Source organism: Aythya ferina (genome assembly GCF_964211825.1).
Source record: "Aythya ferina genome assembly, chromosome: 13".
NCBI lineage: Eukaryota > Metazoa > Chordata > Aves > Anseriformes > Anatidae > Aythya > Aythya ferina.
The window spans coordinates 1,899,026-1,922,612 of NC_140311.1; the positions used below are offsets into that span (position 1 = coordinate 1,899,026).

The 23,587-nt window shown below is 37.6% G+C and overlaps 1 protein-coding gene across 2 annotated transcripts in view; it reads right to left on the reverse strand.

Moving 5' to 3' along the window:
* Window positions 1–23,587, reverse strand: part of BRWD3 (bromodomain and WD repeat domain containing 3) — a 52,967-nt gene that overhangs the window by 9,545 nt on the left and 19,835 nt on the right. For both annotated transcript variants that reach the window (XM_084534430.1, XM_084534429.1), the window contains exons 11-36: window positions 23,097–23,197; window positions 21,209–21,249; window positions 18,986–19,090; window positions 17,551–17,704; window positions 16,909–17,043; window positions 15,995–16,123; window positions 15,355–15,580; window positions 14,510–14,680; window positions 12,514–12,697; window positions 11,953–12,046; window positions 11,160–11,309; window positions 10,379–10,455; window positions 9,379–9,556; window positions 8,925–9,041; window positions 8,603–8,710; window positions 7,628–7,752; window positions 7,319–7,401; window positions 6,666–6,777; window positions 6,223–6,284; window positions 5,982–6,137; window positions 5,165–5,285; window positions 4,286–4,411; window positions 4,114–4,195; window positions 2,249–2,305; window positions 1,586–1,726; window positions 1,150–1,302 (exon numbers count right to left, since the gene is read on the reverse strand). In XM_084534430.1, the coding sequence (XP_084390556.1) occupies window positions 1,150–1,302; window positions 1,586–1,726; window positions 2,249–2,305; window positions 4,114–4,195; window positions 4,286–4,411; window positions 5,165–5,285; window positions 5,982–6,137; window positions 6,223–6,284; window positions 6,666–6,777; window positions 7,319–7,401; window positions 7,628–7,752; window positions 8,603–8,710; window positions 8,925–9,041; window positions 9,379–9,556; window positions 10,379–10,455; window positions 11,160–11,309; window positions 11,953–12,046; window positions 12,514–12,697; window positions 14,510–14,680; window positions 15,355–15,580; window positions 15,995–16,123; window positions 16,909–17,043; window positions 17,551–17,704; window positions 18,986–19,090; window positions 21,209–21,249; window positions 23,097–23,197 (3,188 nt within the window). The remainder of the gene's footprint in view (window positions 1–1,149; window positions 1,303–1,585; window positions 1,727–2,248; window positions 2,306–4,113; window positions 4,196–4,285; window positions 4,412–5,164; window positions 5,286–5,981; window positions 6,138–6,222; window positions 6,285–6,665; window positions 6,778–7,318; window positions 7,402–7,627; window positions 7,753–8,602; window positions 8,711–8,924; window positions 9,042–9,378; window positions 9,557–10,378; window positions 10,456–11,159; window positions 11,310–11,952; window positions 12,047–12,513; window positions 12,698–14,509; window positions 14,681–15,354; window positions 15,581–15,994; window positions 16,124–16,908; window positions 17,044–17,550; window positions 17,705–18,985; window positions 19,091–21,208; window positions 21,250–23,096; window positions 23,198–23,587) is intronic.

Below are 23,587 nucleotides of genomic sequence, written 5' to 3' on the forward strand. Positions count from 1 at the left end.
TCTCTTTAATAATGGTTTTGTTTCCATGCATACATCTTAATTCCTGTTCCCTGACTCTTACATTGCAGCAGTGACTCTTTAGCTTTGATATGTGGTATCCTGCTCTTCTTGCCTCCATTTGGGATGTTGTTGCAAAGATGGTAAACAAGGCTAGAAACCCTCAGGATGCGGACAGGCATTTGGCAGTGGATGAACCCACTGTGGCAGAAGGCCCAGCTGTGTGCCCCAGCCCTCCCGCAAAGATCATCCCACTGAGGCTCTTCGCAGTATTTAAGCAAATGGATATTGACGGGCCACTCTATTAAAGCAATTTGCGAGTTGACTCATCAGCTGTTCAGTTATAAATACACAGGGAAGTTCCCAGGGAGTGCACAGCAGTAAATAACTCACTACCAAGCATACTTGGATGTCAAGCATACACTGATCTCAAATCACCTGTCTTCTTGCAATCCTCTACCACCTTTCTCTCTGTTAAGTATGCCAAAGTTATTGGTCTTTATCTTCAGAGCTTACCCAAGCCCACCTTTTGTCCTTTATACAACACCAGAATAGTTGAACCCACCTTTGATAACAGCAGTTTCGTGCTTTCTCTCACACCCACTCACACTTATCTGGAGCTCCCCTCTCCCAGAGCATCACCCTACTTCAAGTTTACTGCCATCACCCTGCTTTCACAGAGCACAGTAGCTATTATTCTGCTGGTGAGCAAGGAATACTGCTCCTCAGCTCCTCAAGAGATGAAAAATGTCATGCTATCTCCCATTGCCTCCCACCTAGCACCATTTACACTTGCACTAAAAGCTCTCCCCGCCACACTCTGCTCTTCCTGCTGATAGACAGTGGCTAGAATAAAATATTTTGCATCACCACATTAGGTGCCACATATAACAACATGTAGGATTTAACACGTCTGTGAAATTTATGCTCTAAGTAAAGGCAGCGCAACCTAATCCTAATTGGTATGTATTTTATTCATGATAGTTTATAAATGCTTCTATTTCTACATAAAAATTACAGGCAAATTTTTAAACATTCTTATCTATGCTAGATGGTATCTTTTGGAGATGTGATTTTTTTACCACTAAAGCATCTGGTTTAATACGCAGGGCCATGGTCCTTACAAAGAAGAAATTAAAACGTATGACTTACTCGAGACTTTTTATTAGGAGTGTAAGCTTTAGAGTTGCAGAATATTAAGCGAATATCTTTGTAAAATTCCAACGGACTAGTGTAGTTTCCTGCTTCCAAGGTTTCTTTCACAGTGCTGAAATCCATAGGAGTGTCAACAATATCTCGATAATCCTGTAAGAGCATGCACAAAAATAATAAAGACTGATGATAACAACACCTGAGGCTGATCATGAAAACATCTATAATATCATCCACAACAGCAGCTCTTAACTAATTATTTCCACCTAAGACAGAGATTGGAGAGTTACTGTAGATAATTCTCTGAAAACATCATTGCACTGAACATGGTCCCTTACAGCTCAGAAATGCCAAGGTTACAAACATGTCCAGCACAGAACTTCGGCAAAGGATGAACAGTAGATTTTAAAATTGTGAGTACCGAAGCCGTACTCACAGGATAGGAGAACAGATCAACCGGCTGTCTAAATGGCTCAGAGTCCTCTCTTTCATAAATCAAGTTTAACAACTGTTTGCATTGCTCTTTCCAAGCATCAGGACTTGCTTTCATGGGCTGTCTTTTTATTCGTCGCCTTACCTGCAAGGAAACAGATGGATTTTGTCATCTATCAGAATATTCAGATTTTTCACTTTAAGTTCATATTAATTTACTAGTGTTCTGAGTTGAAGCAGATTTCCACAACTAAAAACAGAACTGCAATAAGGTTAAAACAGCTGAAGGCACGATGATATGCAGAATGCAAATTGCAGAAATGTGCCTTTTTTTGGTAATATATAATTGCTCAAACCCACATGAAGTACACAGTATTTCAGACCCAGGCTAGCTATTTTTGTCAGTTTTCTCCCAGATTTTATGGCAAATTAGATTTGTTCTAGATATCTTTCAAATCAATCAACCAAAAAGATGCTTCAGCAATTAAATTTACCTGCACAGCAGCATCCTTAGTCTGCCACCACTTACCCATATACATGTACACAACTGAATTCACATGGTTGGAACTGCAGACTATAGGCTATGACAAAATCCAGACCTATATGAGTGTTTCAGTGCCCAGTCTCTCTGTCTCATAAGCTAAACCAACTAGAAATATTTACTCACTCGTCTTTTCCCAGAGGAAGTTCCTGGAGCATCTGAATCTACATCTACTTCTGCCACCTAAAGGAAAAGGTAATGATTACACATGCATGCTTGTATACACACACAGCAATGGAAACAGTCTGAAACAAACAAAACGAAAAACAACAGCAAGCACAATTAGAAACTATTCAAATTAAAAGAATATTTCGAGCAAAACAGAAGTTAGTTTCAAGCTCAAGCTTACATAACTTCAGGGGGAAAAAAGATAAGCTGCTCCATCTCTTTTCTAAGTTTGCTTCCACAGAAATTACATAGAAACATCTGAGAAATATTAATGGCTTATTTTCAGGCCTGGAGAATCAGCTAATTCCCAGTGGTGCACAGCTGTATACCTCTTCCTAAATGTTCGCTGAGTTTATTCAGACTTTGTGTAGTCTCTTACTTACATTAAGTGTAGATAATATTATTTTCAGAAACTAGATCCAGAAATGAAACAACTCCTTTGTACACAATTTGCTACTACTAATTAAAAATTAATTATTTTGAGGGGAGAATCAGTTGCTTAAGAGCTCCTACAGAGGAATCTCACAGTATTTTCTTATTTTAAAACAAAATTTCCTTACATTTGGCTACACAAAGGATAACTTTTATAACAGAACATAAAACAAGGAAACGTAAATAGAAAATAAAAAAGAAAACAACTTATTTCTCACACAGTACATCAGAAAGAACAGGAAAGAAGATAAACACACTGGACCCCAACACGACAATGCCACTCCTGTGCTGCCAAAATCCAGACATGAAGCCAGAGAGGCCTATTTCAGAGCCAGCAGCTACTCTGCCACTTAAACCATCTCAAACCATTTGTAGTACTGTGCAGTGCATTTAAGACTTCTGTAAAATGCAAAAACTACAATAACAATGCATCTCAGAAAGAGAGCAAAAGATACCAGAAGCACAGTGACTGCCAAATGAAGCTTCCTACCAGTCCAGAAAAAAAATTCCAATGTTTTCAGCCAGTCTGACTTGGGCTAAAGTTTCCTCTTGATCCTAAATCTGGTGGTCAGTGTGCAGCACTTGAAAGTATCCAGGAACATCTAAGTGCTCCTCCTTGACACCAAGCATTATACTCAAGATTTTAAGTTTTAATACTAATCCAAGGTAACAGCACTAGTCACAAGCATGTAGGTATTCAACCAGCATCAGGTTTAACTTTAATATTTCAATACCGCAATAATGGAAAACGTCAGAAGATTGGAGGAGCAAAGAAACCTCATAACTACATCTTACAGTAGTTCATGTATTAGAAAGCAACACTGAAAAAAACAAACAAAAAAAACCCAACACCTAAGCAATTTGGGTTATAAGAGATCACTGCTTTGCAACAGAAACTACACCACACTTCAAAGTCTTTACAAACTATGTTTAAGGGGATTAAGAGTAAGGAGAGAGAAGTTAAGGGAAGTGATATGTACCCTGTTTTTTACCTGTTACTTCACTCCACTGTACAACTAATGGGAAATGACAGAGAATTACGTAAGAAAACCAGGTCTGCTTCTTCCCTGACAACAGGAGAACCTGTCCTTCTAGTTCATCAGCCTGAATAACAGCTCCAGCTCATATTCTCCCTACTTACTAATATTTCCTCACACAACAAAATATCACGTACTGAGAGAAGATTAAAAACAGGAAGCTCCAAGAATCATTTTTACTTACTGAAGGGAGCTTTTTGCCCTAGGTGAGCGATCAAATGGCCTAAACAGGCTTATCTCAAAAATATAAAGCAACTACCCATAAAATAAAAACTCAGCAAAAATCTTCTCAAACTTCTTCCGGGTACTGAATTTAAAAATGCAACTTCTCATGGTCACACTTAATGGTCTTACCTCCTCCTCTTCATCAGTACTGCTCAGGTCCTCTGCTTTCACCTTATTATATATTTCTAATATATCCGTACAACTCTGATCCCTGCAGAGCAGTAACAAAAGTCAAAATACATAACCAAATTTCTCAGGGACTCAAGATGTCAGATCTGTGAAGTAAGAAAACCATGCCTACCCGATGAAGCGGAGTAAGACATCTGTTACGATTTTGGCTGCTTTGACTATAGGACTGTCTGGCTCGTTGAAAGTCCTGGCATTATGTTCAATGTAGCGTACCTCCCACATCAGCGCAGAGATTCTCCTAAAAAAAAAAAAAACATAAAAGGATGGAGATGAAGGTGTATATTATTTGTCTTCTGAGTTTGAAAGTAAAAAAAGGAATTAGGTAATCCAAGTATGTGGAGAACAGGTTGCCAGGGACACAGGTAAGTGGTTTCTGTTCTCACTGCTTACTACCCAAGTGTGCCAGGCTGAGATAGCTTTGTGGCAGAAAAAAGTCCCTCTTCAAACTGGCAATGAATAGAAAGAAGAGAAAACAAACCTACAGAAGACAACTGCTGGCTCTTCCCACTTGGAGAAAGCCTTACAGGTAAAGTGATGCCCAGAGGGAAGAAAGAGCAGGATAGGAAAAGATATTATTTATCCCCAAGTTAACTGGAAAAACAGAGACTTCCAGTTTACAGCACTATTTAGCCCATGTCTAACAGCTACAGTACAACCCAAGTATCTGGTTCAAAGGCAGCAGAGATACAAATCAAACACACTCTGCCTACAATGCCATTCAGGGACTAAGACTCTGTATGCTAAACAAAAAAAAACAAACAACCGAACCTCCAGATCCAGATATACCAGCTTTTGCCCTAATGATGTGCACAAAATAAATTATTATATTGCAAGACTTGCTTTGTACAAAGCCAAATAGAATCTCACCTTACGCTCCTGGTTAACCAAAGAAACATGTTGCCTAAGTGGTATTACATGTTATTGAGCTAAGCGTTTTCCTCAAATAGACTACAGTAAATGTAGATTACAAACAAATAAAAATCAAACCGACCTATAAAACCTGTTTTCAAGTCTCCTCCTGATTGTGGTGAGGTCCGTTGGATAAGCAACTACAGTGCAATACATGGGATAGGCACTAAGGTCCACTGGAACAGCAAAGGGATTAGAAATGTCTGAAAGACAAAAGATCAGAATCATTCAGATGCCTCAGATGATACCAGAAGCAAAGTTATAATTACTTTTAATAGTTTCCGTGTTTCCTTTCTAAGAATTCAGCAAAAGCAATACAGCTCTACAGCTGGATACGTCATTACCCAAAGGGTAGGATTGTACCTCTTGTACCGTCTGTTAATTAAACAAAAAATGTTTTTTCAAGTGTAAGTATCACATCTGAGACTTCCATGCCAGCAGCCAACTGTATTGCTGAAAAGTAACATGGTTTATGGACGTAAAACAGGAATACTACAACAAGCAACATAAACTAAGTATAACTAAGTATACAGAAGTGTCCTATGCATAGGACAGAATTTAAAACATTCGTGCTATTAAACAGCTATGTTCTGAAACTAGTCACATGGTATTTGTTGGTAAGAATTTGTCAGTTTTTTTTGGCAGATCAATTCTGTTTTACTCATTTATATTTATATGCAAGCCACTCAGAATCCCCATCAACTTGAAAGGAACAGGTGAAGCCCCAGAAGCAGGAAAGCACAACTGAAAAGGGCATCATATGAAATTTAAAAGGCTCTTTTCAATTATTTAGTTGGGCAATTTTCAACAAACGCCCAATACTCCACCCTATCTACCCCTCCGTCATGTGCCACCATGCTGATATTCTTAATACTTCCACCTTTTCTTTCCAAACATACCAAGGGAAAGAAGTTGCTCAATCCCCCGAATTACTCGTTCACATTCTTCATCTCTGGAATGGGCCCCCCATTCTCCTTCCTGGGGTTTGTAGAGAAGAGCTGTCAGCTCATCTGGAGTCACAGGGACTCCAGCACCAACCTCCTCTGGATAAGCAGCTAAATATGAAGAATTCAACAACAGTAAGTACTAGCAGTGATGCACAACTATTTACGTATCGACATGAATTCAAAACACACTTACTTCCTTCTGGAATTGGCTCCATGTCCCATGGGCTCATCCTCTCTCTTTCGTTGTTGTCCCAGCTTTTAAAAATAAAAATAAAATCCATTGCAATACATAAATTCAAGCACTTACTTTTTCATTTGTCTGACTATAATGATACATTTTTTTCCTCTAAGGGCCTTAAAACAAAAAGGTCATGTCTACTAGAAACAAGACTTGTCACTAGCTAGTTTCAAACTCCTTATTTTTTCTCTTCTATCTTTTGTGTGTTCACCATACAGCTGTTTAGGCTAAAGGTGTTTTAGGAATAAGGTCATAAATAAATAAATAATGCCTTTCTATATTTTTAAATGGAAAAAAGGACCCTGTTCTCGAGCTACACTTTCGAGTTGTGTGTAAACACCTAGAAAACCCAGAGTATGTCAACATGCCCGAAATATTGCAGCTATGTAAGTACTTACTGAACACTGTAGCACTGGAAGGAACTATCAGGATATTCCGCCTGGAAAGGCTGCTGACTCTCCACAGTTCCAAACCACCAAGCGTCATCTATTATACTGCGAAATCTATCCCCTGTAATGAAAAAGACTGCACTGAGCAAAATTTCTCATTTCACTTTTTCTGCCATAGGACTTGTAGCAAACATCAAATAAAAGTTTCCAATGTTTACTATGATGACATGTGTGGCACAGTGCTTTTACATCTTGTTATGAATACAACGTACAGCATCTTACAAATATCATCACAAATCACAAATACACAGTCTGACTGCAAAGTCAGACTGAAGCAGCATTAAAGGAATATCAGAGAGTAATAAATGTAAGATCCTTATGTTAATTACAAAATAAAAATTATAATCTTCTAGAATTTTTAGCATGAATTAAAACAATGGAATATCATAAAATTCTTTTACATTAAGAAAAAAAAATGTTTGAAACAGAATTGTATAACTAAATGTCAGGATTTGTTGTAAGAACCTCTTCCCCACTCTAGTAAGTCTAAAATATATGCTGTCCACACAAACTCAAAAAAAAAAACACAACCACCACATTTTAACCTATTAAATAGTTGTAGAAACGTTGCAAAACATGTGAAACAGAAAAAAAGTCATTACCTATTTGCCAGTTCCTTTCTTTGGCTTCATTATAAAACTGATGCAGCACAAGGAAGTCAATAACATCTGGCATATCGTGGTACCTTCATGAAACAGAAAAAAAATTTGCTTCTGTTACCCACAAGCATAGTTCCCCATGTACAATACAGACAGTCTCCAAACACAAAATTTCAAGCATTTTCTTTTCAGGCTTGGCATAATGATGAATTAACACCACCACAATGTCTAGAAAGAGAAAAAAAGAAAAAGGGGGAAGCTGCTAAACCACAAGAAAACATCTTGAAGAACACCAGAATTTCAGTTACTCACTTTATGGAAAATGACTCTCCTGTCATTTTGCCTGTGATCGGATCTAGGAATGCAAGCTTCAAGCAACAGAGTGTAGGAGGCCCAACTTCATATTTGATTCCTACAGTCTTTACAAATTCTTGTTCCTATGTATTGACAAGCATGGAACAGTATTATTTTAACATACTAACAATGGGAACATCCACGTTAAAGTACCAAACCTATAAATAAAAAACATATTTGTTTCTACTTTGCAGACCAGGTAATTTCACCCATAAAATTTTTCTTTACCAAAAACTAACAATAAACCCGTCTCCTTAAAAAGAAAAATGAAAATGGTACAAGATGCTTATTCCTTTGGTTTGTTTGTGTACATGATACCCACAACTTATTTAACTTTTAAAGAAGATTCTGAGGAACACATCACTTTATGCTTTCCATCACACTAACAGCACCAAAGGTTATGCCTGAGTAATCCCAGAGCCTCTCACCCCTGCATAGCAACATACAAGGGAAGTAAAAGGAAACTTCCTTTTAAAGTGGAAATTCAATAATAGCCTTGTACAATCACATCCTGTCAGCATGAGCAGGTGTTAAGATCTCTATCCTACATGAAATAACATTTCCTTTTCCTTTGAAAGGCATTCTGGGGATGCCTTTGAAGACTACAGCTGGAATCACTCAATATCTAGCACTAGTAACTGGGTATTTTTCCAGTAAAGCAATTGTTTTCATTAATAGAACCACTGGCATCTATGTATATGAATATTAGCACACATTTGCTCTATGCTTGATATGAAATCTGCGTAAGGCAGCACAAAATAGGGGAACACTGTGCTTTCAGCATTATGGGACTCAGTGATTCAAACAGAACAACAGAACTTTGTAAACCTAACATGTGCCCAAACAATCTCGAATACTCTTATTTTGGAAAAACATGCTGTAAGATTATGTCTACAAAGACATTCAGCACTTTGAAGTATCCATTTAACTCACCCTGAGTTCCATTTTGTTCCATGGTTGTTTTTGCATGTTAATACTGTAAATTTTTGCTTTCCTTACTGCCCGTACATAAGCTTCATGGCCTTGCCTAAAGTATATGATCTTAAAAAAAAAAATTATAAAAAATAAGTTTATTTTATTTTACTGATAGTCCTGTTCCCCCCACCCCCAAAAAAAAATCCCAATTCAGCCTATCTTGAGCATGATTCACTGAAAGCATTGTTAGATTTAATTGTCCTAATAAATAATAATGATAATAATTTTAAAATCTCAGCAGCCTAGGTAGGAGTTTAAATATTGCTACGGTCATTATTACCTCATCTCCCATTTGTGGGACAAAAGGTGAGCGGCGGGGTATAGTATCCAAGATCCACTGGGGGGCAAGCCATTCTTCACTGGGTTCACCTTCCATCGAAAGCAGCCCACTTGGTTTCTAAAATATATTACATTATATTGAGAGCACAAGCTGCTATTACTATGGTAGAGTATATAACTGGCTGGTAAAACAGCACAAACTAAAATAAGTAGATATAAGGGCAAAGCAAATGCTGGAATGTAAACTTTCCAAAAACCTCAACTAAATCACAGGTGGTAATAAATGTTCGTTATCAATATAGCAGAAGATCAAAAAGATCAAAAATAAAGAGATTATGTTTCTTTCCATTCTATGTGTCTTCTTTAGGAAAAACACAAGAACTTCCAAAAAAAGGTGGGGGGGGGGGGAATGACTTACAAAGTCAAAAAGACCCTCGAAAATTAAAAATGCCGACCTTTTTTCTAGGCTGCTTAAGTTTCCTTCGTTTTTGCTCCACTCCTTTTGTTCCCTTCATATTTTCATCTTCAGAACTACTACAGATTTTCCGAGCTGCCTGCCTGGTTTGTCTCTTTGGAGGTTGGAGATTGATTCCAGCATCTGCTGTCCAGTCTGAATATTCACTTGATGAATCACTGTAGATAATATAAAGTTGTAAGAAAAAAACAGCACTTCAGTTTTCACACAATGGAATGAAAGGTCCAATCCTTCAACCTGCTTTTCTGGTTATGTGAAACAGATGTCAGGACTATGGCAAAATTTCATTCTCTTGTGAATTTAAAGACTACCTAAGTGCTATGTAAGTCCTTTATTTCAGCAGGTTATTTTATCAATTGCAAATTCTTGGTAAAAGAATTTATAAATTGGTAAAAGCATTTATAAAAGCATAGCATTAAGATAAGAGACTGTAGAACTTGTACACAAATATGTATTGACAACAGAAAACTTAAGACCTACCAAAACATGAACAAAAAGTACGTATGAACTTCTATCAATATTTATATTAGATATGATTAATTGGCACCAATTTTTCAAGCAGTTGTTAGGAAAAAAAAGACATTTTCATAAAATAGTCTTTCAAAATTATTCTTCTTTTGGAAAATAAAATAGAAATGCTTCGAGCAGGATTGGAAAAAGAGTCAGTCTTCAAAAAGTATGACTTTTTCACACTGTATTGAAGTACTGTTACCAAAGCTTCCAAAATTACTTAATCGCTCAAATACATAGAAGTTTTTGTCTGTTCCTAAGACTTCAAATTTTGTTGGTTACCATTTTAAACTACTTAAGTGTACTAAGCAATTTGTTCAATCTGTCATAGGGTGTAACAGATTGGTATGTTTATGAGGCCAGTCATTAACACTTCTTCCTGAACTTGCTGGCATAGTATCACAATATAAAATGTCTTACTTAAATTATATAACCACCTAATACAAGAGATAAAAGACTACTAACTCTACCTGGAACTGCTTTCACTTTGCCACGCCGCCACAGGATCATCCACAGATGCATCACTTGTGCCAACTGTCTCATCTTCCTGTATTAAAAACAAAAGGTTTCATTTTGGGTCAAAGCTTAACACCTATCATTTCTATTTGCAACTAAGTTACATAGTTTGCCTCACTTGAGGAAAACAGTTAAAAGTTAAACCAGTCCTTAAATACAAATAAGCTTTATAGCTATTCTGTATGTTCCATGCATTTACAAAATGACAAAGTTCAGTCTCTTTTTAATTTGCATGCTTCCTTAATGAGAACAAGTTGTATTTAATCTGGTATGCTTCAAGTTCTTCCCTTGACAATATCATTGATTACTACCAACACACGATCTCTTTCAACAGCCTACAGATGCAAATGAAATCAAAGTACTGAATCTGACCTACAATATAAGTACAATATGTGCAATGTGAACTCTACTACATGTGACTGGCCAAAATAGTATGTGGTTTAATGCACCTCAATTAAATTTACTTGAAAATGTTTCAGATTTCCAAAAATACACAACCTGTTTTAAGCTAGCTTTGAATACTGTATGGGCATTGAGGTAAAGGATCTTTCTCAGTCCAAGATCAACATGCTACAGTAACACCACACATCCAAAAAAGCTTAGTGGTTTGACTGTTTCTTCCTAGGTGGAGAAACTCAGTGCCCTGAAAGCAACAGTGCTCTCAGCACATCTGTTGTCAAACCACAACATTTGTGAGCAGGGAACTTATCTAAAGAATCACTTGACGTGTCAGACCTCTGAGGAGCTGTCTGATTCTTCCCGTGCACGTGCGTTTTGACTCGCTCCTTGCTGACTGTGTTCTATTGTGGAGCGTGTTTGGTAGGCGTGCTGGCGTTTGCGTTGGTTTCTTCTCAAAGACCTTCCACTTCCTGGCTGGTAATCATTCTTTTGTCACAGGACAGGAGGGACAAACAGAAAGAGATTACTTATTCCATAATGAACTATGGAGTTAAAAGATGCCCCATTAAAGTAATTGTACTTTGTTACCCATCTACAAATGCTACCTAGGAAATCTAGAATTAGAACTGAAAAGACATCTTTTATAGACCTGTGGTTGTTCATTTCAGTGAACAAGCAAATGGTTCTGCTTTTTTTTTTTTTGGTTCAGTATCAATATTTTTTTTTTTAAGAAGAAATCCTTATTAATAGGAAGGTTATGAAGAAATACAATTTTTCTTAAAAAAATACCTGCAGCCTCTGGATAAGATAAGATAGCTACTGCAAGCGTGGCACCTGTAATCTTTCTCCTAATTTCTACAAATGAAACTGAGCATTCCCCATGATGCTGCTCTTTCCCTTTCCCAGCATCTTCCAACAACTGAAGCCTCATGGATGGAGACTTATCATAGTTACTTGCAAATTACAGTATAAAAACAGACAAGTTACAGAGCAAAGTAACAGTTAGCACTATTGATCTTCTAAATAATTTAACAGATAGAATTTCATTATTGTTTGTTTGTTTGTTTTTTTAGCTGAGTGCTCAGAACTGTTTGACACCCAGATTCTCTCTCCTGGTGAACTAACTCACCCGTTGTAAGGTGTGGGATGGCTTTCTCTTCTTTTCAACACTGTATAAACCAATTTCGATTTCACCTTTGGCAGCTCTACATTCTTCCTGCACCCTAAATTATACAAAGCAAACATCCATTTTATTCATGAGATCATCATATAACTTGACAGTCTCACTAACATACACATGAAAATACTTCTGGTTCCCTTGCCACAAGAAATCTGTCCACAGGTCCTGCTAAGAGCACACATTAACCCAAGGAAGTTGAAATGTATTAAAAATTTGTGTTTTGTTGGTTTGTTTTAATAAAGCTTTGGGAAGATGGAAGAATTAAAAGTCTCACATCAAAAATTAAAAATGTGTTTTCTGAACCACTGAAGAAAGATATAATTGAGAGGAGAAGGAATTATTCTTAATCCTTCAGCAGTAGCTACCACTCTAATCTTACTACCTGCATTTCCAAACAAACAATGAAAAAGCAAACTTATTTCTGGAAAGTCATTTTTTAAAACCGCAAAAGGAACACAGAAGAATCACTAAACATTATGCAATTTAATTTTCTTTTCCTATCACACTTACTTGCTGATGCCTGGGGGAAGCTCATTCACCACTACTCTTCTGCTCCACGCCATGAGATCTCTCTCTGTTGCCATTTGACTCCGGGGAGCGTTGTGGTGCATTTGCCGGACCCCTTCAATCTGACCACTCCTCCGGAGACCAACGTTCGGTGGAGATGCAATCTCCAAGCTTGGACTTCGAAGAGCTGAGGAAGAAAAAGATTCTTCTTCACTTCTATGACTCATCAATAAAAGTGGAATTTAAAGCTTAAGGATTACAAAGAACTTCCTTTAGGCAACAAATAACACTTATTCTCTGTCAAGTAGCTTTGTCTTTTACTTCAATTCAAGGGTTTTACACATTGGCCTTGGACTATTGGAGATGTGTAGACTACTGTAATATTGTAGCTTGCAATATCTTTGAGATGTCTCTTGCAAGCAGAGAATATAAGCTATGAGAAAAATTTTAAAGGCATTTAAGTGACTCAAAGCAAAGTCCTGTTAACTGTTTAGAGGCTCTGAATCTTAAATTCTATGGTAGAGGAAAAGAGGAGATTGTCACCTAAAATAACAGGCTGCTGCAAGGTTTAACATTTCCTCCACTTGGTCTCTATTTGTAATGTTTATCTACTGTACCACAGGCACTGCTCCTTCCCTGCACTTTTCATTGGGTGGCACAACAACGCAGTGCTACATACTCAGGAGAAAACAGACTGAAACTTTAGGTAGCAAAACAAAGTGATAAAGCTGGTAATATCAGAATCACTGCTACTACTATTCCTTTAATTTATCTTGCCATTTGGGAACACATCAACAATTTCTACACGCTTAAATATGGTTAGCAACATGAAAAAAAAAACAAAACGAATTCACGGTTGCACAAACTTATATAAAAGTATTCAGCTATTAAAATGCCAGACAGTCCATACATACTCTACTTAACTCGGACAAACGGAGCAGTTCATGTGGCAAAGTCACTGATCAGTGCAAGTTCTGGAATGTAACCATGTTAATTTCTAAACCACTATATCTGGAAGTTCCCTCTCACAAATACAGGGGCATTTCTATTTATTTTACAATACAGTCGAGGAATTGCACAGCACAACAACCTATCACAAGAAGCAGAAAAGACTCTTGTGAACTGAAGCTAGCTGCCAGGCCGCTTTCTCGACTACACCAATTTAAATCCAAGTGTATTTTCAGCATTTTTCACTAATATTTTTCTTATTCCTTCTTAAATTTAAACTCTATGTCTAGCAGTCCTAATGAGTTTTGCCGGGAAAACCTGATTCAAAGGTGTAATTGGTCATTTAACTTAAAACTAATTTATTAGCAAATGTAAATTTTTTAAAAGCTCGAGATGACTTGCAGCACAAGTCCACAGCACCTGCTCTGTTACAACTGCACTCAAGCAGCTGCTTCACAGTCAGCTGTTCCTATCTGACTGAGTTTGCTTTAAATTTTTAATCACTTTGCATATTAAAAAGAAAGTCACAGTAGCAGAACACTTACCAACAGAATAATCTCAGGCTTTCTAAGGAAACACTAAGACAGAGCAGACATGTTTGTTGTATAAACACTGATCTGATGCTTAGCTCTAGCATTTGGGCTGCACAAGGAAGCCATTAGTCTGTCACAACATTGTATTCCACTGACATTCTCTAATTATATACTGTTAACTTGACATTATTCAGTTAGAACATATCATCTCCGTAGTGATCAAGTAACATCAAGACAATACAGAGAACTTCAAATGTATTTTTAGAAAACATTCACAATCGAGCTCATTATACTCGCAGCCCAGTTAGTAAGGTGATCAGCTGCACCTTAAACTTTTAATTCCTCAGACATCATTAGCAACATCCAAGCACTCCACACAAGTTAAAATATGCATAAGAACAAGAGAGAAAGCATCCTCAAAGATACACTCCCAGAATACACACCAACTTGAACATGTTTCCATTAGTACCTTGCTGTGCTTCACTAAAAGAAATGATGGATAAAGAGGGGATGCTTACCTCCATTAACAGAGTGGGATCTATTGAGTGGAGGGTTTGGAAGAGTTTCTCCTTCATTAATTAGTCTTAGATCTTGTTCCCTTTGCAGCTCTCTGATCATGCCATCAAGGATACTCTCATCTTGGTCATTAGTTTGCTGCCCAATGACTTGTTCAACTACTTCACCATCACCTTGACAAGAACAAAGCCGTGACTTTACCAAATGATTGATTTCTGATTTATAAATACTACAGAAACGATCAAATTTTAACTTGTGCAAATTTTAACTGTTTGCCCTGCCATCTGATCACAAGCTATCCTTCTGCTCTCATGTAATAAATAGAAGCGAAGTTTTAAAGAGACATTAAAATAAAAATCTAAAATTACAGACTAATTGTTAACTATAAATGCAAGCACTTAGAAACAGCAGAAAGGAATTATGCTTCAGTAGGTAACAACGGAAGATCTCTACTGGAGATCAGCATTGTGGAAAAGTTTCTATCTACAAGAAAAAAAAAGTTTAAAAAATACAAGTAGTTTTTCAAGGTCTTTCTTAACTTCCTGCTTCCTTACTCGTGTACATAGTAACCCCAAGATTAATGGGACAATTAAGCATGCTGCCATACAAATATGTAGAAGCGCACAGATTTTAGAATACTGCAGTCTCTTCGTCTTGCCTCAAGTTAATTGCATACACTTCCTTTATGCCATAAAGCCCCCCCATTTCTTCTTCTACTTCGTCTGATTGTAAACCACCAGTTACAGAAGACAACTGAAATAAATAAGCTCTTACAGTAACCACCCCTGTGAAGTAGTACTCAATACTGTGCAATCCATGTATTATGCATAAACTTCAGACAGCATACCATTAGCTACATATCCCAGCTGAGGAATAAGCTGTTCATCCTTGCAATTTTCTCTCCCCGGTACCAGCCGCTGGAATCTCGTGGGATGAGGATTTCCATCAACATCCACCAGAAATGGGGGAGGCATAAGATGTGGAGCCTGTTGAGTCTGTTCATCCAACACATAGTTATTTGCATCACGGATCAGTGGTCGGTAGTCTGTATGGAAGAACATCTGATCTGGAATCTGCAAGAAAAGCAATTTAGTAAATAAATAAATGGCCATTTGCAGCTGTCTTGCAATTCTGGAATGGTTCCCATACCCACACCCACATACCACAACTCCTACACTTAAGATCAGCAGAAGAAATGTTATGACAGAGAACAGACTCCTACTGCAAACGCGTTTTATTATCAAGGCCTGATGCAAAAATTCAGTGGTAAAATATGCCAATGGAGGTGAATACATCGAAGTTAATGCCTTGCTCCCTTGTCTAGAGACTCTCCTGTCTAAATTTTTTTGGTTTAGATAAACAGCAACTGCTCCATGATTTAATTACTATTTAGTCTGGTGCAGGGGGAAGGAATAAACTGTAACACAACTACTCCTAAGACAAAATCAGGTCAAGACATGGATGAGTTTAAAATTCATTCAACCCACCTTTTCATAATATTTACTGCATCCAAAACCAAATAGTAGCAGATGTCCATGAGAGTCTGTGCAGGCAAAATGCTGTCCATCTGGTGAGAACTTGCAATCAAAAACAGCTCCATGGCCTTGGCCCTCAATCTGTGTACAAGCATAGAACATCCCTTTCACAATCATGTATTTTCTATACAGTGACTATTAAGAACATTTTACCAGTGTCCCATAAAATATTAGATCCTAATTCTGTGAAAATTATCATTTCACTCAAGACTCACATATATTTTTCCATTAATTATTAAAGCCCACTGACCAATGGAGTCATTTTTTTTTTTTTTCTTTCTTCAATTGCACTGAAATTTCAGGGCAACTTTCAATGCATGTTCTGAAACAACTACCTAGAAGTCTAATTTTTATTTAACAGAAGATACAGCATGAAGCCTGCATGAAAGAACTCAGACACGTATTTGCTCCTCACCAGCAGGTTTCGCAGCCACAAGTGCCAGGAAGCTAGCTCAGGCCCTGAAGCTGCACAGCTGCATTTGCTCAGCACTGGAATCAAACCAACAGACCTGATGCTGGGTGTATTAAGATAAATGCAGCACAAAGGCAACCGTACCATTTCCCAGACCACAGCACTGTGTTACAACACACAGGCCTACTGGTTTTCATTGTTCTACCCTGGGAATCACTATCATATTCATGTGACCATACACATGGATAATATTCTGTAAGAGATCCCATGAAAGAATATACTTTGGTATTGCTTACTGAAAAGTACAGTGTTTTCTTGTTAATATGTAGGAGTTTTTCCCCTAATCCTGCTGTAACACTGGTCATAGTCAGTATATAATGAAATCTGCTTTTGCTTCAGGTCCAGTTTTAGGCGAACATGAAAATAAAAACCACACTTCCCTGACCATTCTTACCATGTTAAAGTAATTGCGAATTTTTGTTCCTTTGTCTATATCCCAAACAAAAATATTTCCATCGTGGCCTGCGGAAAGGACGATCCTTTGGTCGAACGGATGAGCCTCCAGAACAAAAACTTCATCATCGTGACCCTGCAATGAAAGCAGGGTGAAAAAGAAAGTCATGTTTCTCCAGGTAACATCTCCGAACACACTAATATTAAGTGTGAGGATATTTAAACCAGCTCAGTTTACTAGATTTTAGACTAGAACTGTGTCTGTACTAAGCTGACACTTCTGTCAGAGGCTTGGCATTATTACACTGCCCGCTTGGTAAGTACCTCAGACACAGTGGAGATGGAGGAGAGGGGAGAGGAAGTAGAGATCAGCAGCCAGAACAGCTGCAGCCCTTCAATCTGGGCAGAAGCAGTGGCCTCCAAAAGGCTCCCTTGTCAGCCAGCAATCAGCAGGGTCTAGCAGCGTTTTGGTCATCAGCTCCTTTCCCCGGGATATATACTCCTCCCAAAAAAACGCAAGACAGATGGCAAACTTCAGGCTCAAACTTTGCTTAGCAGGAGGAATGAGGATGCAGTTTGGCCTCAAATCATTTTCAGAGTTCATTTATAACAATTTGGGATTATTCACTTGAACTTTACTCACAGATAAGCTATGAAGAAGCTGCCCTGTGGATGAGTTCCACACTTTGAGAAGGAAATTGTTGACTGCAGTGATGACAGTGGCATCATATCTATCCCAAGCCACCATAGTAACCTTCAGCTTAGTCACCTTGTCCTCCCCAGATGCTACATTGTTTCTAAGGAAATTCATAATTTAAAGAAGAAATAAATCAGTAACTACATACAGAAACATTTAACAGCACTGACTCAGAATGAAGTTAGGGAGAGCATGGCTGCCACCGCTGTGACTACTGGCTAATGCAGGAGAATGAAGGATAGCTTCTGCAGGGGTAAAATCCGGAAAGAGAAACTCAGTACCACTAAGATTTACAGTTTTCTTTCCTTAAAAAGCACACATTTTAATCGATAATCCTCACCTACCACAACTCTTTCATTCATGCTATTCAGTTCAGTGTAGTCTTTTCCTACGAGACATTTTTCTTACCAGTCATCAATGGGAGTAAACTCCGTAATAAGCAAAAACTTGCTAAATAAATCCAAATCATACTTTACCAGTTAGCTTATTAAAAACATAACCATACGAAATACGAATAATTCTGCAAAGAGGAATTTTGCCTAATGGATTTGTCCATCTCTGCTTTCTGTTACTGTGCATGCTCAATTACAAGTCCACTTACAGATGACACCTGAGGACCTCAAAAAGAAAAACTCAAAATGCCAATTGAACCTGAGAACCAGATCAACACATCTCATCTCTTACCTAAAAGCTTAGGGAAAAAATACAGTGTTAAGGCTCACTCTGGATGTGTACTTATGTATTACAAGAAATTCTGCCTTGGAATGAAAAAAGAAATCCAAAAATGTGTTTATAAAGGAAGGTTGTTACAAAAAAGAATCTGTGTCAGATCTCTTAGAAACCTTCTGCATCCTGTCATTTGTCCTCAGGTGAGTAAAATAAGCCTTAATGGCCAATTTATGTATTTATTTTACTGCATTTGTTTACTGGAATGGAAACTGCTGAACATGTCCATATTTGCATGCATATCAAATATTGTGCTCCTTTTTCTCTGGTTCACCTTTAGTATTCATTATAATTTTAACTCTACTCTGTAGCACAACAAATAAAACAGCACAGCATCTGGCATAAAATGAACACTAGTGACCTGAGGAAATTGATTATGGCAGTCACTACTAGAACTCTTCTGAGAAATGGCAGAAACCAAAAAATAAAACACTAAGTGTTCCCCAACCACTAGAGTCAGGAATTACAAATGTATTAATAACAACATTATTACGCTAATCAGCTGTGTAACTTAACAGATAGGGCCATGGCATTTCAATACACAAAAAACATGCACTGAAATTAGCTAAAAAACATAGATAATAGTTTTAAATATGATGGAAGTTTTTGTTTTGTGGGTAAGCAATGTTATGAAGTGTGATTGTTTGAGTTTTACCCTGTCATTTTAGTAGCCATATCCAGGACTATACTCTTCCATTCTTGCTGATGGTAATGCCAGATTCTTGCTGTTCCATCTCTGCTTCCGCTGACAAATCTTAAGCTACAGAGGGGGAATAAAACAACCAAACAAAAACAAATCATGAAATTCTGAATAAGCATAAACCACTGCTGCTTCTGGTCTAATACCCAAATGCCTGTCTTGGGATCTTACGCCCTCACTATTCAGTAGCTTCCCTATGGAGTTGTCCATCCTCAGCAGCAGTGTGCTGAGGGCATGCTAAATCCTGTGCCAAGAATATTTAGGGGTTTGGCAGAGGACAGTCATTCACTCTGCACATACACACACACGTACTTGGAAACGCATACTAGTGTATATATTCTTACTCTATATATTCCCACACACTGGCGTGTTTAACTAGTCATAAAATCTCCATGAACTCCTGCCACAGAAAAAAAAAAAGGCAGCTAAGAAATTTGGCAAGCCCAGAGCACACCCATTCAAGTCAGCACAGAAGCTAGAAATGGCTTTAATATTTTTTTCAACGCTTATTCTTTACATTGTTTGTGCATCTCTGATCTAGGGAATATAATTAAAAGACAGTGAGGTTACAATTTTCGTATCAGATTTTGTACAGTACGAAACAGTTTATATCCCACAACATTAATTACATTTGGTTACAGCTAGCAGATGGCCTTGGAATGACTTCAATGTCGTAATTCATACAAGCTGCACATTCCCTTTTTAATGACATCAGCAAATCCCTTGAGCAGTTCATAGTGGCAGCAAAGAAGGAGAAATTACATGCCAGGAGTCTAGCATAAATTATAATACATTAACTTATGGAAGTTTTCACTAAGGGTGAAGACAGAGAAGGGAAACATCCAAGTTGAATAAAAGAGGATAGCCCTGTCTGTGAAGCTGAACACAAGTATTACACAGGTATTTTCATTTTTTTTAAATCCTTCTTGTTAAAAAATAAACAAACATCTGGCAGACGCATTTAACTACATCATAATGCTTTGGCCATTGACGCCTAGAAGTCATTTTTGTTGAGAATTTTTTTTAAAAAGCTTCTCAAGTAATATGCTTTCACTGGATAGCCAGCACCTTTATGAATATATTCCATTCACGTGTAGAATCACATGTAAAAATGATGCAACCCTATACAATTTTATCTTAATAAATGGTTGTTCCATCTTTTCAGTTTTATTGAATTTTTCATCATGATGAAAAAGTTCTAAAATGCCTGCAAGAAGTTTTCCAGGTTTACTTTGTTTCTATTTCTTTATAATAAGATAAAAAGGAGGTTATAACTTTTTCATTAAAAGAATCACGATAGCATAAAAGAATAATTTTCAGTGCCTACATGACTGAATACCCTCATTGAGACTAGTGTTCTCAACATCATCTGGAAGGAACTGTTAGTACAATTATACCAGTACATTCCCATATAATTTTCCATGACAAGGATCTCTGAGTACAGGTGCAGTTGCACTGGCAAAGGTACAGTTTTGCTTGGATGGCTCCTGCACGCACACATCCCTTCAGCCTTCTGCCAAGCAAAATAAGGAAAATGAGCAAAAGCTGGCATAAAAACATTTACATTAGGATGTTGATCACTAATCAAAGCTCGTCAAACTGCACTCCAGCACAGCTGTGCTGCAGAAGCTTGACACGCACACATGCCTACGGGCACCTTTCAGCATGAGCATCCTGACTTTGCACAGCTTTAAAAAAACAAAAGCTCTGGAGGCAGGAATGGTCCATTCCATAAATTTTAGGGCTGCAGGATTACTATATTCACCTAAACTAACTGATCTGTGTATATGCAACAGTTCTAACTTTCACTCACAACTCTATTTATTTTATATTTGTACTTCAGAAGTAACCCATTCTCTACTTAACATGGCTAGCTGTAAGAAGACACTCTTACAGAAAAAAAGATGCAAAATATGGTTTCCAATTTGCTCAGTTAAAAAAAAAAAAAAAAAAGCAAAGCAAAAGTACAGTCAGAGAGGGCTTTTGTTGCTACAGCAGAACTCAGCAAGACTAAGTTTGTAGATATAGCACACATCTTCCAATATGTTTTAAATAATTCATCTAAGATTAATCACAGCCTGTTTGCAGTCTTCCTGTTGCACCAAGTTTTCTCTGAAAAGTGATTTTGACAATTAAATACCGTACTTCTCACGGAAAAATGCCAGGACAGCCACTCACCTGTCGCCATTGTTACAGAACTGGACTGCAACTACTTTGTCCTAAACAAGGGGGGAAAAATAGCAGTAAGTGCTCTGTAAGATGGAACACTCATCCAAAAAGACCTTCATGATGAGCTTCTATTTAGCAATTTGCATCTTCTATACATCTCCTATAACATACAGTCTTACAAATTCAAGAGCAAGAAAGTCAGATTTCAAGTTAAAATTTCCCCAAGCAGGCATATCGTGTTAGACGTTGGAACAGACAACTTCAGAGAGGCAACGAATTCACGTCACTCCAGAAGCAGCTCAGAGATGCAAATGATTTCTGACTCAGCCTCCCTGACACTGTTCAGGAGGAGGAAGCTGCAGCAGCTCTGCTCTTGCCTGAGCAGTCTTCCTGCACAGTGCCACGGGACCACACAAAACCCGGGGTAAGCTCTGCCTGGGAACGCTGCACCTTTTTTACACTCCCCTGTTAACAGGAATAAGAATACGTCCAGAGCTCCCAAAGCCTTGTAGGCACAGCACTCGATATGATGGAGAAAGAACTAAACCAAATAAATGATCCCAGGAGGTTTGCAATTTTTAGACATAACATTAAAGCACTTCAAAACACGTTGTCCAAAAAATAAAAAGCAAATTTTGGCTTTATTTGACCTTTTTTTAACTGTTGAGAAACAAATACTGAGCTTTAGACGTGGATTTGCCTTTTTATTTTGCTAAATACTTGTGTTGGCTACACGCACTTGCTATTCTTTACTCCCACTGATGTTTCCAGCTGCTGATAGCCAAGCGTCCAGCTCAGGATTTTTTCAGGGGCAGGCTGACAGCAGTCTGCACTACCAAGTAGACTTTCAAAAATTAAAGGAATTTCAGTTCATTCCAAAGCTGAACTGCTGAATATGGAAAATAAGTTCTTTTTGCAAGCAAAACATTTGCTAGATTTCCTGACTTGAAGCTCTAGCTGCGACTTAAATGAGAGACTCATGGCTCCCACTGAAGTTCAGTGAATCAGTTTAGGTCTCAGCCCTAATCCATAAAATATTGTTAAAGTGGACAGCTGGGCTATTAAGGTTCAAAGATAAATGCTCCAAACTCCTCATCAGTGAGAGCCTTATCAGTGTTGCTATAAGCTGCCCTTTCTGATATATTGTTAACCACGCACATAATAAATAACACTATTATCACCTGCTGTCAGTAACAAATAAGAAATGAAGAAAGGCTTGACACTATGTTAGTGGCTCTTCTTTATCAGCTTTCAATAAAATTGAGACATTCAATGGTTTTAATAGAAACCATCAAGACTCAGAACTCTGAAGCTAAAGGACATTACAAAGATATTTAATATATTTTTCAATTTTAATGAGAATCCTTCTGCGTTGCCTCAGAAAGAATGCTCTCAAGTTTTCTTCACTTTCTAAATGGAATTACTGCCATGACCCAAAGTTTGACTGTACACTCTAAAACCAGAATTGATTTTTTTGTGTGTGTTTTTTTGTTTTGTTTTGTTTTTGTTACATGCATTTATGTCACAACTATAATTAAATAATCAAGAGTCAATGTAATTAGAAAAACAACATCTTGCATGAAAACTGCTTTAATCCCCCCATTCCCTCGTAGACTTTCTTCCAGAATACAGGAAAACACCGAGTCCCTCAGTTTCCTGGAAGAATATAGGTTTTCCTGAGAGAATAATACACATAAAATGTTTTGCACGCATCTCCTGCCTCAGAGGAATTTAAAAATAAGTATAAATCTCAAGGTACTAAAAAACTGCAGTGTTGAGAGCCAACCAAACTCTAGGGACATAAAAAAATACAAGTTGAATAGGGCATACAAAACCTAGGTCCCTGAAATAAGGTAAAGCAGGGGGGAAAAGAAGTGCTTTCTGGTTCGTCTCTTACCGTGTGAGATTCTAACTCGGCCATTTTCTCTGGAGATTCCGAGCCCAAATAATAAATTCTTATCACGTGGTCAGTACTACCTGTTGCAATGAACATGCCACCTAAGAAAGACAATGTTTTCTGTGAGAAGAAAAGCCAACCAAGTAACAACTAATTTTTACTACTGCTTTATTGTCAAAGACACATACTGTGGTTTTAAACTGAAAGTTTCAGTGTAATAAAAACAGATGTCCTGAAAAAAGAAGTTAACTTTGACAACTTCTGCTTTCATCTGTACTTTCTAAGACCATATCAACTTTAACATAACAATGAAGCATACAACATTTTCAGCTTTATCACAAAGGTTTACAAATGCTAGTTACAGCATTTCCCCAACAAACTATTCTGCCGTCCCTTAGAAAGTACCACAGTGCTCTCAGTCAGCCTACGTAGGAAAACAGAAGGGGAATAATTTAATATCCTCACTGGTCAATACCAAACAAAATATGTAA